The following is an 18,636-nucleotide window of genomic DNA, read 5'->3' as shown; positions in this document are numbered from 1 at the left end:
TAATTGAGGCATGTTGACATTAGAATACGCGGTCTGTAGAGAACATCTAAGTTTACCAAGAGTTATAAGGGAGGCATCTCAGGTATTAGGTTAGATGAGTAAGTGGTCCACAAAACATTGGTGTGAAGGGCAAGAGGGAATCCAAGTACACTCAGTTCTTTTATTTGGCATTGCATGGCAAAGGCACACAGTAAGGAATAATTGATTTTTCAGTTCTGTATTTTTGGATGCCTTTGATTATAATTAGGGCCATACTTTCTTTTTGTTCACTTCCTCCCTTAACTCTTTCTCCTCTTTTATTTATCTCTCTTTTTTACTTATAAGTGTTGAAATAAGGAGATGGTGTCTCCATTGCCAGTGGGGAGGATTTGTGAGATAATGGGAAAAGTCCAATGTCTAAATACTGAAATTCATATACTACATAATTGTCCCAGCAGAATTTTTTTAAACTTTAAACACATCAAAGAATTATCTTCTGTTGCCTGGTTTCTCTACAAGTGTTCCATATTAAATTTTTCATTTTGCCTACAACATACATACATAATTAAGTGCTTCATTGGAAGATGCTTATTTTTCATTTCTTTTGTAATTCTCCTTCTGCTTTCCACTCAGACTTTAGGGCTGTATTGTATTCTATAAAGAGTATATACTTAATAAATCAATATTTACTAACGTAAAACCATAAACCTGTCAATAACCGGTGGGGAACTTATCATGAATTTTAAAAAATGTTTACTTTCCCATCAGTCTTAACTGCTATATTTGAAATATAGCGTGTTTTTCTAGCTATGTCATGTTAACCTAAAAAAAAAAAATTCTTCATTTCCTCTTCTCCTTACCACATCTCAGAGATAATTTTCTAATGGAGAAGTTATTTTATATTTTTCTTCAAAACTATATATATATATATGTTTATGTATATATATTTGTGTATATATGTATATTACATGCTATATATATAGCATGTATATATTAATTGAATAATCTGCAATAAACTCAATAAATATATTTATTACTAATTGGTTAATCTTCAATAGTCAATTTGCTGTTCACTTTTTTTGGTTTCCCTTTGGGAAATTGAACAAATTGATTTTTTTCAATATAAAATTTAAAATTTTGGAACTTTAAGGAAAAGTTTTCTTTTTTTAATTTTCTGTAATAAAGATATTTGGGGAAACAATACTTGTCTTTCGTTGGTATCTAAAATAAGGTTGTTGATATTTCTTAGTGTGGCATTTGAATGGCTTGGAAAATATAATTGAAAGCGATTATTTTTATGGTAAAGCACCATGAAAGTTTCAGATAAAATACAGGCTATATGTAATATTAAGTATTCATGAGTATGTTAGAGTGAAATTTGGAAATTATACTGAGCCAGAGATGATTACTGTGTAGGTAGTTCAGAACAGATGATACATTTATCTTGTTTCACGTTAATCTTCAACTGATCTGATATGGAAGTAAATAATAGTTGTCAGCTTTGTTGTGATTTTGATGAATTTTAAGTGCTTTAGTAATTAATTCTCATAGTGTATTCTTTGCAGGCTGAGATGCTGACTATATTTATAACACTCATGTATTCACTGAAGACTTAGATTTGATGATGTGTGAAAATGAATCTGAGGAACAAATTTGAAAATGTGGCTATGCTTGTTTTTTATGACCTGCCTGATTTAATGAAGTGGCTAATAGCACGGTTTGCTAATGCTTTCTTCCTAGATGTTACCTTGTGTTATATTCTGGTTTTATTTAGAAAAGGTAGATATATACAGTTACCACAAAGGCAGCATGAATGAAGGAGTTTGCCAAGTTATAGTTATAACAAGTGAAATTTTCATGCAATTCCTAAAAATAAAAGAAAATAAATTCCTCTAAATTTTCCTGTTTTCTATGATGAATATTTTCTTGCTCCTGAACTTTCATTTCCTCATATAAAGTAACACATAAGTGTCATAAAAGAGATCTCAGTCTCTTTTAGTTTGAAACACTCTCACTAGTTTTGTGTGTGTGTGTGTGTGTGTGTGTGTGTGTGTGTGTGTGTTTGCTGTGGGGTGGTTCTGTTTTATGAACTTTTTTCCTTCCTCCCTTGCCAAGGTAGTATCTAGAAGGACAGAGAAATGTATGTATTTTTGTGTTATTGAGTTAGATGTTCTTCATTTTAGGTGTCTCAACCTGATCTCATGGCACCTGCTACAGTGAGATTCTGCCTTTCAGGATATTGAGCATCATGACCTAGTGTCCACTGAGATATGGTGGGTACCATCTTGTCTTTCAAGTGTTGTTCTGAAATCCAGTGCTGGTGACTGTAGATCTGGCCTTTGCCAATAATCAAGAGTTCCCAAACTCTGGAACCCTCTTTTCCTGAATCCAGTCCTCTTGAAATCCACCAGCATTCTCAGAACTTCTTGTGCATGCTCTGCTGTCCATTGCCCTTAAAATTTCAACTACACGTTTCATACTCCAAGCTGTAGTGTACCAGACCATCTGAGGCTGCTCTCATGTCTACTCAACTAGGCAACATTTCACCCAATATAGGCAATTTTGCCTATATGGAGACATATATATGTATATACCATTATAATCCAAGAAGATCTTTGCTATAACAATAAGTTCAAATTTATTGTTCACATATTTGAAACCTTCTTGTTGCATGGTGGCCATAACACCTGCTAAAATGGGAACTTCTCTGAAGATGTTAGAACTTGCCGGGACTGTACTGGGGGAAGCAGGAAACCTCCCCCTAATTATCCATTTCTCCAATCAACCTGAATCTTTCAAACTACTCCATCTTCTCCCTCCCTAGAATTTCAACACTGACTGGGGAGCAAGCCATTTGCATATCAGCACTACTCTCTTTTTTCTCATCTTCTTGCTTCCCTCCTCTACTTCTGAAAGAGTTCTTGTGTGGCAATTACTTTATCTGCTCTCACTTCTGACTTCATGAACTGTCTTTTCAGCTTTGGTTCTTGATGTATATGAAGTGTGCTTGGGTTGTTTCTAGAAAAGTTCTTTTTCTCCCTCTTGAAAGAGTGCCTTGCTATGAATTTTTGAGTTAAATTTGAAACTCAAAGTTTAGCAGTAAATTATTAGTGCTTAGGGTCCCTTGTAGTCTTTTTTAAAAGAATGAAAAGTAAAAAGAAACCAGTATAATTTCCAAGAGGGAAAATGCATTAATAGAGTTTCAAAATATTTTTTCCTGATACATAATATTTGTACATCTTTATGGAGTACCTGTGATATTTTGTTACATGCATAGAACATGTAATAATAAAATCAGGGCATTTAGGATATCCATCGCCCTGAGAATTTCTCAATTTTATGTGGTGGGAACGTTTTAAGTCCTATCTTCTAGTTGTTAACATTTTGAAATATATGATAAATTTTTGTTTACTATAGTAATAGTCACCCCACTCTGCTATGGACTTTTAGAACTTTTTCCTTCTATCTACCTCTATGTTTGTACCCATTAATCAACCTCTCTTTATCTCCCTCTTTTTACACACACACCCTTCCCAGCCTCTGGTAACTACCATTCTACTCTCAACCTCCATGAAAGGAAAATTTTAGCTCACACATATGAGTGAGAACATGCAATATTTGTCTTTCTGTGCCTTGCTTATTTCACTTAACCTAATGACCTACATATCCATCCATGTTGCTGTAAATGACAGGATTTCATGTTTTTATGGCCAAATTGTATTCTATTGTGTATATATATCACATATTCTTTACCCATTCATTTTTTTTATTTTGGTAAAAAAACTAGCAAGGGAGTGATAATTTAAAGACAAATATGATATTATTGTGCAAATTTACTAGGATGATACAGTGACTTCAGGAAATATATATATATCCTGATAATTCACAAATTATCATATATATATATATACACATTTGTATATACACAAATGTGTATATATATATATATGTAGGTAGATAGATAGATAGATAGATAGATAGATAGATAGATAGATTGATTTGTGAATTTAGAAACCATTACAATCAAAGAGGAGTTTCGGTATAACATTGATAAGTTCTAATTCATTGTTCACATATTCATAACTATAAAACTATTTCTTATTCAGAGCAATTTTTGCACCCAAATTCAGTTTCTGCCCCCCAAAATTCACGAATTTTCAAAGGTGGAAAATTTCAAGTTGTGGAAAATCACTGCAGAAAGTCTGTAACTCAGTGTAATCTACCAGCACTTAATTTGGCATAAATTTGAGATCTTCTAGGTTGTACTTTTTTAAATAACCTAGGCCTAAAGAATAGGATAAGAAAGGCATTGAATATACAAATTATTTAAAAATATATGCATAAATTTGATAAATTATACAATCGTAAGTAATCTTTGGAGAATGTGAGTACCTTTATAGAATATCCTTTTATACTAAAATATTGTGATGTCACCCTTTTATATTAAAACGTTGTGATGTCATTTGTAACCATTATATATTTCAATACGTAAATGCATTTTGAACATTTTATCCAATGCCCTTTCCATCATGGTTAAACATTTCATTTTATTAAATCCCTTTCTTCTACCAAGATATTGGTAACACTGGATATGAAACTGAGCTCTAAAACTTTACTCAGAAAGTTAAGTGCCCCTCACCAACATTATGATACAAAGTTGCACTGACAGCTGCATTTTGGCCAAAAACCAGATACACAAGAAACACATTACTAACAAAAAAAAAATTAAATGATATTTGTTAAATGAAGATGCCTTCTTGGTTGAGATAAAGGGGATTTTATTCTATCAGTGAAAAACTGCTTCAGTTAATATGTTGAGAGGGGAAATGCAAATAATAATTTTAAAAACATTTTTAGGCACTCTGCTTAAGAGAAGGAGGTTATGGCATGAGGAAAACAAAGAAACAAATAAGAGTCATAGCTCTTGCTTTAAAAATAAAATGGGAATCAGGATAAATTTAATCATAATAAAAAGAATTAGCTGCAAATATCTAAATTCTGCAAATGGGATAGATTGTAATCAGAAACAGTTATGCATGTGGTCACTGAAAATATTCAAGGAGAAGCTAAAAAAATTTTTTTGTAGGTAGAGTAAAAGAGATTTCTAACTGTATAGTATTTTGTCTATATCATTAGTGGTTCTTTGCATTTTCTACCCAGAGCCTTTTTGTTTGCGAGCAATGGAACCCATGTAAACTAGATCAAGAACAGACAGTAAATTGTAAAGCTTTGAAGGGCCTCACAAAATCCAAGGATGGTAGTGAAAGGACTACTTGACCTCATGGCAACTGGCAAGATTTTGGGAGCTGAGCTGCTCTGATAGTCTCTCAGGGACTATATGATTTTCATCTCACTTTCCTTTTTTCTCTCTGCTCTGCCCTATCCTCCTATTTCTACAAATAGACTTAGTCATCAGCTTGCACAAATCTGAAAATGTCCACCCCACAACCCAAGGGTATATAATCTTCCAGCTGCAAAGTCTACAGCTTGCTAGTGGGAATCTTTAAATCTCTAATTTGACTGGATTTGCTCATCTGTTAAAGCCAGGCCACCAAAGTGAAAAGTTTTCTGTATAACAAATGTCACGGCTGCTTTTATTTCCAAAGACAATTTTTGATTCAAGTAACTGTGGCCAGAGGTTGTGGTTAGGGGTTGCAGCCATGGATTGCATTGAGATCATGCTGACCTTTTAGGAATTGAGCAGCTCATTTATCAAGAAATGTGTCCATTATACTTATTTTCTAATTAATATCAAATTAATTCGAAATTATTTCCACAAGTGATTTAATAAACCTTGGTCTTTGAATTTCTCATTTTCAGATTCTACTGTCCTCATTATTTCTTACCAGTACCATTATTATCAAAGCCTTTGAGTTCATGTCTTTGCCTCCAGTCCTACTCCAGTCAAGGGTACCTTACCTGTGTTACTCTCTTGTTTAAAGAAATAAAATAATCTTTAAAACCTCCTCATTACCTTTAGAAGAAAATCTATCCTTTAAATATTCTACAATGTTCCTGGTACAGTAGACCCTGTCTTTCATTCTATCTCATATCTTGCTATATCCTCACATGCCAATATCTCAATCATCCTTATCACTGTTCGTTATTAATTATCATCATTCTCTTCCTCATGATTGTTTTGTTTTGTCCTTTGTAAGTTGACTAAATGTGATCTATTTATAGCCTAGGGGATTCTTCATTTTTATTCAGCATTCCACGTAAGCTTTAATTCACCCAGAAAGTCCTCTGTGATCTCTTGATGTTGGGTTTTGTTTCCTTTTTTCTGCATGTGTGATTTCATGGTACACTCCATTTATACTATTATCATACTTCTACCCTAGTGATTTAATTATCTGTCTCTTCCACCATTCTTTAGTTTTCTGAAGGGCAGGGATATTATCATTCATCTCGAATATGTAGTGCCACATTGAATTCTAGACAAATTACAACTAACTACTTAATAGGTATTTTTGGATGAATAAATTTTGTACTATTTTTGCCAATTTGATTTACTGGGATGGCTTCTATTCGCTGGGAATAAGTAAACTGGTTGCAAAGTAATTCAAGTTATTGCATTGAAATTATTTTTGTAACTCAGACCAAAGAATTGAAACTTCCTGCATCTTGAATTTATAAAAGTTTAAGAGTACATTAAAAAATTTATTATGATGTTGTCTGTCAAACAACTTAGATAATTAAAAGGGAAATCAGATAATATATTGAAATCTGAGTTTTCTTAATTATGTAAATACTGCATACAAACATAGTAAGATTTCTGCTTAAAGTCACAATTCTAAATCATTTTAAATTTCAATCACAAGCCTGACTTCTATCTCTAATAAGGACAGAATGTCTAAAACATTGCAAATACATAATATTCCAAATATGTAGAGATTTCTTTTTAAACACATATATTAATAGAATGTGTTTTTTTTTTCTCTTTTTTATCCTCCTCAATTTTCTCTGGGCTTATCCAGGCTTACTATTTACTGTGTACTACTAAGGAGACTGTACCCTTTTCAGCTGATGTGCTGACTTTTCAACTAGAGATTGTGGCTGAGCAGGAGTTGAATAGCTGTGGACATTCCAAGTGGTTTTTCTGTTCATTCCAGTTGCCACACTTTGCCCTCTTTTAAAATAATAAACTTGAACAATTTTTTTAAAAGTTGCTCTACTGCATTTTGCAGTTCACAAACTCCAGGTCTGTTCACAAAGCTTACATTCCTGACCTAGGCTATTACATCACTAGATGGGCTCTTGCATTTCTTTGGCTCTTAGGAGAGAGTATTTAAGTTCTATTCACCTTCTGACAGAATTCTGCCTTCTTTTTAAATTTCTTCCTATCTTGAAGCTCCAAATTTTCAGGATACTAAAATTGTGTTCATTTGTATTCTGAATATCTGTCAAATCTTTGCTTAACCCAATAGTAGTTAGCAAAATTTTCTGTAAAGAGCCAGACAGTTGATATTTTGAGCTTTGGGAGGTCATAGAGTCTGTGTCAGCTACCCACCTCTGCTCTTGTGGCTCAAAGGCAGTGACAGACAATGCATGAAGGAATGGGTGGTCATGGCTGTGTTCCAATAAAACATCTTTATGGATGCTGAAAGTTGAATTTGATATAATTTTCATAAGTCATATAATCTTTGAAAGTTCTTTTTCTTCTTATTTTAGTTTATAGCATTGTATGTGTTGGTCTACATCTTTTTTTTAAAACTTTTATTTTAAGTTCAGGGGTACATGTGCAGGTTTGTTACACAGGTAAACTTGTGCCATGGTTTTTTTTTGTACAGATTGTTCCATCACCAAGGTATTAAGCCTAGTACCCATTAGTTATTTTTCCTTATCCTCTCTCATCTCTCACCCTCTACCCTCCAGTAGCCCCAATGTGTGTTGTTCTCCTCCAACTGGACAATTTAAAAGTATAAAAAACATATTTAGCACCTGGACCATGCAACAAGTAGTCAGCTGTATTTAACCAGAGGAGCTGGAGTTAGCCAACCCCCATTGAAAAATTACAGTTTTTCAAGGCATTCAGCTGACATTGAACAAAAAATGGCCTTGCTTGCCTTTGTATTTTTAGTGCCTGGAGCAATCCTGGTATATGGATCTCTCTCTCTCTCTCTCTCTCTCTCTCTCTCTCTTTCCACTGCCCCCCCCCCCCGCCACTCTTTGTCTCTCTCTCTCTCTCTCTCTCTATTTACTTGGAATAAATATACAGCTTATATTCTCCTTGGGAGGTTATTTCTTCCTGGTGGACTATTGGATTGGGTTTTTCTTCTCTCATAGAAGATTGAAAATAGCAGAAAAATATAAATGCAAGAAAATTAAGATATTACTTTATCACTTGATGCTGAAAAAGTAAATAAAATATTAGCAAATAGACTCAAGTGTCTTTTTGATTGACTATAGAAATCTATGATGACTTCGTTTTTATACTTCATGGCTTATATCTTTATGTAACACAGAAAAGTACGTATTTTGTAGTATTTTTTTTGGTTTAATGTAGTCCATTAAAATAAGAATAATTCTCTTGAGGGTTGTCAGTTTTATCTTTTCTCTGACACATTGACTCTGAGAGACTGTGCCTTTCTTGATTCCAGATGAAGTCATGCTAGTTGCATTAATGAGTTACAAATTAAGATGTTTGATATGAGCTTTCATTTCTTCTTCTAAAATTGGGTCTCCAGCTACAGTGCATTAATTTTAGAAAAATAATCTCATATTAGAATATGATACATTTTACTGACACTAAAAATGTCATAATTGTCTCTTTTCATAGCTGTTAATCTATTTTTTGTACTCATTGATTTCTATATAATTGTAGAGTGCTCAATTACTGTTTTATACATAAAATATAATTTTCTGTTGTTTTTCATGCTGCTGATTCGGTTGTGTGGGTGAGCACTGCAGTCCCATGATTCTGAGAAAAATAAAGCTTGGCTTTAGCACATTTTCTCTACTGCTGATTATAGCGATAATTATTCTGATGTTGCTATGGAAATGCTTTTCACAACACATTTGTAGATTGTTTCTAATATTGGTGTTATTTTTCTGTGTATTTATTAGTAAATATATTTATAAATTCATGAACTTAAATTATATTTTGTGGTCATAGACAATTATAAAGCATTGCTGCTTAGGGATGAACACATGTACTCAATAATTTGAATAGAAAGCCAATTCTATTGTCAGGAACTCGTTTTATTTCCCCTCATACCTAGAAGTTAGTTATATTTGCCTGATTCCACTTATAAATCAGCCAGGTTTGAAATAAATTCAGTCTCTAGACTATATAAAGTGCGTACGGATATTTTCTTCAGTAGAAAGCTGACACTTTATCTAATTCTATTCTGTAACATGGAATTCTGTGCATTTTACCTAATCATTTTGTTGAGCTTCTGAATTCTTGTTACCCATATCACTATCTGAGTTCTTGATTTCTCTTAATTGATCTGTCTGCTTCAAGATGTACCCTCAGATCCTCTGTCTACTGTTGGTGACTGCCCTAATTTTTGCTCACTTGATCAATGGCACTCTCTCATTCATTCAAAAAATACTGAATATCTGCTAAGGGGTAGGTACTATTCTAGGAACTGAAATAATGAGGTTAATAGAATAAATAAAAAACCCTCTTTCATGGAACTTACATTCTAGTAGGAGTGATTGGTGGCGATTATAAATGTTGTCTTAGTTCGTTCAGGCTGCTACAACAAAATACCATAAACCGAGTAGCTTATAAACAACAGAAGTTTATTTCTCACAGTTCTGGAAGCTAGGAAGTCCAAGATCAAAGTGTCAGCAGATTTGGTGTCTGGTGAAAGCCCAGCAGATTTTCATTCATAGGTGGTGCCTTGTGTCCTTATATGATGGAAGCAGGAAGCAGGCTCTCTTAGGACTCCTGTAAGGTCACTAAACCCTCATGACATCATCTAATTCTAATTACCTTCCAAAGACTCCACCTCCTAATACCATCACATTAGGTGATAGAGTTCCAACATATGAATTTGGGTGGAACATAAGAATTCAGTCCATCAGAAATGTATAATAAATTGTAATTAAATAAGCATTAAGCACTAAAGAAAAAAATAAAGCAGGGAACACTGAAGGTATGAGGAAAGGCTTACCTGAGAAGGTTCCATTTGGACATAAAACTCAAAAAAGGAAATAAAGAAGGAACTATGCATATATTTGAGTAGGGGGAGGGGAGGATGTGTTCATGTGGACCTTGCTAAGATTAGTCAGAAGGCTTTGAAAGAGACTAAGAAAAGTGGAAGTCAATACAATGAAGAGACAACTTCTTCAAAGAATTTTACTCTAAATAGAAGCATAAAATGGAGCTACCTGGGGTGTATATAGTAGGAGTAAATACCTAGTGTTAGAAAATGGAAGACGAGAGTATTAATAATATGATTTCTTAGGATGATTGAAATTGTGGCATGGTGGGAATGGTTCAGGAAAGAAAGAAAAGTAATGATGCATCAGATGCCCAATGCTGGTTTCTTGGTCTGTTTCTGTGTCTTACTTTTACAGTGCTGACACCTATTAAAATAAAATATTGATTAGCTGAATTCTTGAAGGCAAAGAAAATGACATGTTTCAAAGACTAAATTAAGACACAAATATTTTTATTGTATCATTGGCATGGATTTTGCAAAATTAATCCTCCTTGCCATCACCACTTTACAATTATGTGAAGTTCCCACCATCTTGGTATTGGTATTATGTGACCCTATTGGTTCTGATCAAAGGCTAATTTAAATTCTCCCAGAGAATAATTCTGTATTTTAACTTTTAGGTCATACCTTCAGCTAGAAGCATAGGTACAAATCTGTTATGAGAATTCTAATATATGAGTAACTGTATCTACCAATTAAAATAGGTATCAATGATATGCAAACTAAACCTACTCAGAACCACTGGGTATTGAGGGGCTAGAGATAAATACTAAGCAAAAATGTTAAATATTTTAAAAATTTGTTTCTTCTATCTTTACAAATCAACATTAATCTAAAAAGTCATAATGTTCTATTTCCACAATCATAAAATATGAGGATGTATTAACAAAACTGTCCATTCAGCTATTTGAAATCCTGTAAATAATTAGTTGAATGACCAAATGTTTGCTTTATACCAATCCTAGTGATTCTTTGATAATATAGTTTTAGAAATGGCCTCATTTAGGACTATATGTTAAAGCAACAGAATCCCAACTAATACTGGCTTTAAACAGTAAAGAGATTTACTGGTGACTCAAATCCAGAAATAAGGCAGGATTCAGCAATGGTGGTACAGGTCTTCAATCATGTCATTAAACACAATTGATTGTGTTTCCCTGCTCTTCAGTTCATGATATTATTTCCATCCCCAAACAGGCAAAAGCTCACAGCCACAAATTGGCCTGCATTAGCAATCAGGGCCACATGCACCCTTATTCTCAACTATCAGGAAAAAGACCACTCTGTTTCTGGCATTCCAAGTAAGAGATTCACTGAAATCACATCCCTATGCTGACATTTGAGATTAGGGGAATAAAAAATGCTGTCTCAAGCTAAAAGAGTTATCTGAAGGTAGGAGATTAATTGGCTTTCCTTAAACTACAGGGGTGCATGTAAAAGGCTAAATACCTAGTCTAATATCTAAGTACTTGGAAAGGAAAAAAGGATTCATTAATGTCTGCTATTGAGACCTGAGACCTGGATTTTTAATAAGGAGTTTTTGATTTTCTAATTTTATATTTTTTTAACCAATGACTAGATTACTTAGACTAGAATAGTGGGAAAATTTCTAAGAATTTTGTTGTGTATCTATATTATTCTAGCCAAAAATAAAATATGTTCTGATTACTGAATTTTATAAATGAGATATGGTTCTTGCCTTTGTGGAATTTGGAATCTCACTGGGAAGAAAGTCACTGATGAGCAACAGTTTTTCATGTCCAGTGTTGTAATGGAGTTAGTAAACAATATAAGGAGAACATATATAAGGGTTCTGCATTAATTTCCAGTGCTTGGAAATAAATCACCACACATTTAGCAACTTAAGACAGCACACATTATCACAGTTTCCTTGGTTCAGGAATCTAGACACAATCTAGGTGAGTCTTCTGCTCAAAGTTTCAGAGGCCAGATTTGAGTCCTCAACTGGAGCTCAGAGCCCTCTTCCAAGCTCACAGGGTAGCTGCTAGAATTTAGGCTCTGTGATTGTAGTACTGAGACCCTCAGCTCTTAGGGGTCACCTACACTTTCCTTCAAGTTCAGCAGGAATATTTCCCTTACCTGCAGGGTGCTTCATATCTTTTTTCAAAAGAGCTTTTACCTGATTTAGTCAAACTCATCTAGAATAATATTCCTTTTGATTAACCCAAAGGCAAGTGATTTGGGACCTTCATTACATGTGCAAAAATCTTTTCACCTCTTCACCTTGGTGAGGGGCAAATCACAAGTTCTGTAACATAAGAGGGAATGTATAGAAAGTGAACACCAGAGGAAAAGATACCAGTGTCTTGACCTTGTCCATAGGATCTATCCATCACAGGAGCCAAATTGACTCTATCTAAAGGTGTAGAGAATTATTAAGGAACGTGTCTTAATCCTTTTGGTGTCATAATAAAATACCATGAACTGGGTAACTTATAGACAGCAGAAATTTATTTCTCACAGTTTGTATGCTTGAAAATCCAAGATCAAGGCACCCTCAAATTCAGTGTCTAGTAAGGACTCGGTTTCTATTTCATAGATAGTTGTCTTTTCACTGTAACTTCATATGGCAGCTTTAATTGGTGAGGAGTTTCAGACTCTTTAATAAGGACACTAATCTCATTCATGAAGGATTTGCCCTCATCAGCTCATCACCTCACAAAGGCTTCATTTCTTAATGCCATCACCTTGGAGGTTAGGGTTTGAACATATGAATTTTAAGGGGATATATTTAGACCATTTCATTCTGCCCCATCCCCCAAAAAAGGCATGTCCTTCTCAAATCTAAAATGCATTCATTTCAATTACCCCAAAAGTATTAACTTGTTCTAATATCAACTTAGAAGTCTAAAGTTCACATCTCATCTAAATATTATCTAAATCAGATATGGATGAGACTCAAGATATAATTCATTCTGAGGCAAATTTTTGTCCAGTTGTGAACCAGTGAAATAAAACAAATTATGTGCTTCCAAAATATAATGGTGGGACAGGCAAGGAAAGACATTCCCACTGGAAAATAAAGAAATAGGAAAGAAGAAGTAAATGATAGGTCCTGAACAAGTCCAAAACATAAATGTTGTGGAAGAATCTTCTTTGACTCAGTTGTCTGCCCTTGAGGCCCACTGGGGCAGAGGTCTCCTTGTGGACACAGTGGGGTAGAGGCTCCATCTTCTCAGCTTTACTGGGCAAATGGGCTCCAGGGCTCCAGGCATCCCTGCTTGGTTTTGCTGGGTGCAGCCCACACCAGCGCTCTTCTGTGCTGGAATAGAACTCTGGTTGCTCTACCAGTCTTGAGGGTAGAACCAACCCTATGGCTCCACTGGGCATTGACTCAGTGGGGACTGTCTGAAGTGACCCCACTCTCATGGCAGTTCTCTTCCTGGGCACTGATGTTCTTCATGACTTCCTTTGAAAACAAGATGGAGGCAGTCACTCCCACAGCTTTGCTGGGGGCAGCAGAGGCATCATACAATGTGTAACATGTAAGTATGGTAGTGGAAAATAACAGAACTTTTGTAAGACAGATAAAGGAGGGAAAGGCATCTAGGTAATTAGATGGTCCAAAGTTCTAAAGGTTCAGTTTTGTTCTAAGAATTTTTCATTGTTTATATTTTTGGAAGGTATGGGCAAACTGATGTTTCATTAACCATGGTAGTAGATGTAGAAAAAGCAAGACTGTGACCAAGGTTTAGCAGCTATTGGTGGGTTAATTTGAGTTTAGCAAGAAGTATGGGTGGAAAAGTTTAGCCTTAGGTCTTGTTAAGTTAGTAGAAAATTTTCGTGTTCTAAGCGTTCCTCACATTGTAGAGGTAAGCTCTAGGTTTTTTTGGCAGCACAGTGTACAGATACCACCCCCAGGAATGAGAAGGGTAGTTTAGTGAAGATTTTATTAGAGGGTTCTATTATTTAATGAAATAATATTTCCCAGAGGCATGTAGATGAAAAAAAGGATGCAGTATTCAATAATTAATAATAATTCAAGTGTTCTAATGACAAAAATGTGCTAAGTGAGGTGCATGCATGTCCTTGAATATGACTAGCAGGTAGACAGTAAAGAACATTTATGTTGAAATACTTTTGTGTTTTTAATTAGGAAGATACGTTTTGGAATGGGTCAACCATGTGAAGATTAAAACATCTCACAGGGATAAGAATATAGGGGGTGGTCAATTCTAAGGAAGATGTAGTTTGTACAAGTGTCGTAGGAATAAGGAACTATTTACTAACTAGAAAAATGCTAACAAACTCCTGTGCCTAGTATATGTGAAGTCTGTGGGACTGTGAGAGACTATTTAGCTATTTAGCAAAACTCTTCTTCTTTCTTGCTGGGCACTTGGCTATAATGTATATCCCATCCTCCCTTTCTGTCAGGAGCAGCACATGACAGATTTATCGCCAATGAAATAGTGGCAAGATTAGCATACATAGGTTTCTGGCCTGGCCAAAAAAACAATCTCATGTAATCCTCTGATAGATGAGTGTTGATCCTTTGAGCAAACTAGAAGCAGCATGTTAAAGATGGCAGAACCTCCATCAGCCTGGGTCCTTGAGTGAATGTGGGGAGAAAATTCCCCCAGTCCACTAATTAGAAAAACCTCTATTGAGATTTCAGGATTTATTTGTTACAGAAGCTACCACTACCTTAACCAATACACAATATTGTCTCTGTGAGTGAGGATCATAGGGCAGTGATGCACTCTAAATAAAGTTTTTGCAGTCAAAGCAAGCTGGAGGAAAACCGTTCTGTGAAGAATCAAGGTAGATAAGAGTTATTTGTCATGGAAAAGGACTTCTGAGGAAAAATTTGGATGGCAGGGAAGTGATTAGGTTAAAATTTGGTGAAATGAAGCACAAAATATTAGTAGTAGTGCTATAATTTTTATAAAGATATATTTGCAGCAGTGTAGGATGAATTATAGCACTGAGCTAGCAGGAGCCTGATGACAGAAAGCATGTGTAATTTCTCATTCAGAAATTTTCCTATTGTATACTTACAGAGATATAGTGCTGATTGATTCAAATTTTTGTATTTAAATCGCTCTGTATAAGCCCTTTTAGAACTTTTTTTTTTCAGAGAGTGAATCTTCAGAAAGAATATTCTTTTAATATATCATATTTTTCTGATCATGCAAGACATATATATTTGCATCCAATTTTCCTTACATTGTAGTGTATCTATAAAATCCACAGTAGATGGTTAATATTTCTAAAAAGAAGGTGTTTGTACACATAGGAGAGTACTTATTTATTCCCTGTTAAGGTGTAGGCAGTGGAATCAAGAAGAAAACAGTAGCCTACAACAAATTATTTTGAAGCAATTCAATAGCTAGCTTTAAATATCTTGCATAATGAATGTTTGTTGTCCAGTTTCAGATTTTTTATATTTTTGCTTCTTTCACATCTATAGATTTAATACTTTCAAAAAGCTATTATGGAACAAGTATATGTACAATGCCATATTTCAAATATTTTATTTGATTCATCTTTATTCCCATAGGTAAATGCATTTTATGATCATGTTTGGTTGGAAAAAGAACAATAGCAAAAATTAATCCTTGCTGCTATCTTTATGTAACAATCTACAATGTAAACTTTATAATACAAAATTGAGCAGTCCTGGATGCAATTTAGTTTCATAATACAAGATCATTGATTTTTACAAAAAATGTGCAAAGTTTTTTTTTTTTTTTTTGTGAGATGGAGTTGCTCTGTCGCCCAGGCTGGAGTGCAGTGGCACGATCTCAGCTCACTGCAAGCTCCGCCTCCCGTGTTCACACCATTCTCCTGCCTCAGCCTCCGGAGTAGCTGGGACTACAGGCGCCCGACACCATGCCTGGCTATTTTTTTTTTTTTTTTTTTTTTTTGTATTTTTAGTAGAGATCCTTGTTAGCCAGGATGGTCTCGATCTCCTGATCTCCTGACCTCGTGATCTGCCCGCCTCGGCGTCCCAAAGTGCTGGGCAACGATTTTAACAAAAGGCTGTGAACACTTCAAACACTGTTCCTTTGGATGACATTACTTTTCAAAATTGTTCTCAAATAAGAAAATGTTAGTATATTGCACTTACTGCATATGTACACTGTACTTACCACTGTGGATGATACATTGCAGATGAATCTTTTCCAAAGAATAAGTGTTTAGTAAATATCAGAATAAACCATCACCAGCTCAATTAGATGATAAATACGTCTAGTTATCACTCACGACAGTTACTATTTTAAACTGCATTTGTGAGGGGCTGTTAAAGAGGGCATGCAGAAGGCTCAAAACTCACCTTGATCTTTTGGTAGTGATCTTTAGACCGCACTTTTTTTTTTCTCGTGACTCCTGAAATTTCTAGAAACAGTCAAGAATGAATTGTATTCCATTGACTCTAATCATTGAGTTACAGTTTAGTCATTCTTTTGTGAATATTTAGGACCTTACTTTTGTTAAAACATGGCATAATTTTTGGAATTATATGATTCCCTAGCACTATATACAAAATAGAGCAACATATAAATAGACATTTCTGCTATTATGTTTTACAATGTTTATATCATATGACACCTCCCTTCCTCACCCCCCCTAAAAAAAATCTGCTATAATGATTTCCCATTGAAGTTCTAATAGGAACAAACCCTCTCCCTGGGCTACCAGGCACTGCATGGTATAAATCCTGCCTACTTACTCTCTCTCTCCTCTTGACACATGCACTGTCACTGATTCTGTGTTCAGCACCCTGGCTCCTAGAATATACCATGCATTTCTCACCAACAGAAATGTGTGGGGATGCTCTCAGGAAGGGTGGTCACCACCTCCTGACCCTCTTCCTCTCAGCTGTTGTCTTAACTGACTACTTCCTATCCTTCAGATCTCAGTCACCTTGTCTGTCTTGTTATGTACTATTCTGCCAGACATGTCAAAGCACCTGGCCTGTAGTAGGTGACAAGTAATATATGTCAAAAGAAGAAACGAAGAAGAAAAGAAGAATCAAAGTGAAGGAAGGAAAGAACAAGTGTTTATTGCATACTTTGTGAGTTACAAGTACAGTAGTCCCCACATATTCATAGTTTCACTTTCAGTTCAGTATTGTGGTTTCAGTTACCTAAGGTCAGTTGTACAGCTCAAAAATATTAAATGGAAAATTCCAGAAATAAACAGTTTATAAGTTTTAAATTGCTACCCACCATTCAGAGTAGTGTGATGAAATCTCACGCCAACCTGCTTCATTCTGCCTGGGACATGAATCCTCCCCATATCCAGCATATCCATGCTGTCTGCACTACCTGCGCGTTAGGCATCAACATCATCTACTCCTGACATCCGGCCATCAACATCATGATAGATCAGTGATCCAGAATCACCTAAAGCAGATGATCCTTCTTCTGACATATTGTCGGAAGGGCCAAGTAACCCAGTGTTAAATGCCTACATCTTTTACCTCATTCCATCTTATCACATAGACATTATATCATCTCACATCATCACAAGGAGAAGTGTGAAAACAGTGCAGTAAGATAATTTTTGAAAGAGAGACCACATCCACATAACTTTTATTATAGTATATTGTTATAATTGTCCTATTTTATTTTTGTTAATCTCCTACTGTGTCTAATTTACAAATTAAACTTTATTACATGTACATATATACAGGGAAAGACATATATAAAATTTGGTACTACCTGTTTTCAGACATTTACTGGGGATCTTGGAATGTATTCCTCCATGGATAACGGGGGACTGTATATAAACTCTGAAAATTCCATTTTAAAATTAATCTTTCTACATTATTATAAGTTCTGAATAGCAATTTGTGTTGTTTGCTTCTATAGCTAAATGCTGTGAAGGCTTTAGGAGCATGTTAGTTACACAAGGTCTTGAGACATTTCTTTAAGTACACGATTCCATGCCATTTGATATATTGTAGGTCACTTAATGGTTCATTATAGTAACGGAAGCGACATCACTGTAAACAGTCAAAGATACAGACCTGCGACTAACTGTACCTCTATAGGCTGTCCTATTGCATGCTTATGTAATGTGGGTCTCTCTATAATTAGATAATCAGTTTAAATAGTTTTTACTATTGTAATTTTCTTCTCCATTTCCTATTAATAGCTTGTCATGGTTGATTTACCTGATGTAATTAATAATTTGGGAACTACATTGTGACTGCTGAAAGACAGCATTAAAATTAGTCTTTAAGTATTTTCAAGTCTTTTAATATCCTTCCTTAAAGACAGATTGAAGAGAATAGAATCAATTTGAAGATAATCAGTTCCAGCACAATATTAATATAACCTATAGTTATTTTAATGGACCAATGTAAGAGTTTATTCAATTAGTTATCTCATATATTTTTAATCTTTGAAAATCATATTGTTGCTTTAATTGAGGTAATTTCCATTTAAAAGGTAGGAGATTTAGGAGGAAAAGTTTTTAAAAAGGGAAGAAAAGTTTCAAAGTATGTTATATG

The 18,636-nt window shown here is 34.7% G+C and overlaps 1 protein-coding gene across 30 annotated transcripts in view; it reads left to right on the top strand.

The window, feature by feature from the left end:
- Positions 1–18,636, top strand: part of PPFIA2 (PTPRF interacting protein alpha 2) — a 502,911-nt gene that overhangs the window by 220,493 nt on the left and 263,782 nt on the right. For 2 of the 30 annotated variants that reach the window (XM_063593565.1, XM_063593564.1), the window contains exon 1: positions 2,157–2,252. The exons of 27 other annotated variants lie outside the window; for them this stretch is intronic. In XM_063593565.1, coding sequence (XP_063449635.1) covers positions 2,250–2,252 — 3 coding nt within the window. In that variant the 5' untranslated portion in view covers positions 2,157–2,249. Of the gene's footprint in view, positions 1–2,156; positions 2,253–18,636 lie in introns of those variants that run through there. One more of the 30 variants, XM_055095952.2, reaches the window with a different exon arrangement.

The sequence above is a fragment of the Pan paniscus genome, chromosome 10 (assembly GCF_029289425.2).
Source record: "Pan paniscus chromosome 10, NHGRI_mPanPan1-v2.0_pri, whole genome shotgun sequence".
NCBI classification, from domain to species: Eukaryota; Metazoa; Chordata; class Mammalia; order Primates; family Hominidae; genus Pan; species Pan paniscus.
The sequence above is the reverse complement of the archived record's forward strand: the minus strand, read 5'-3'. Positions and strand labels throughout refer to the sequence as shown.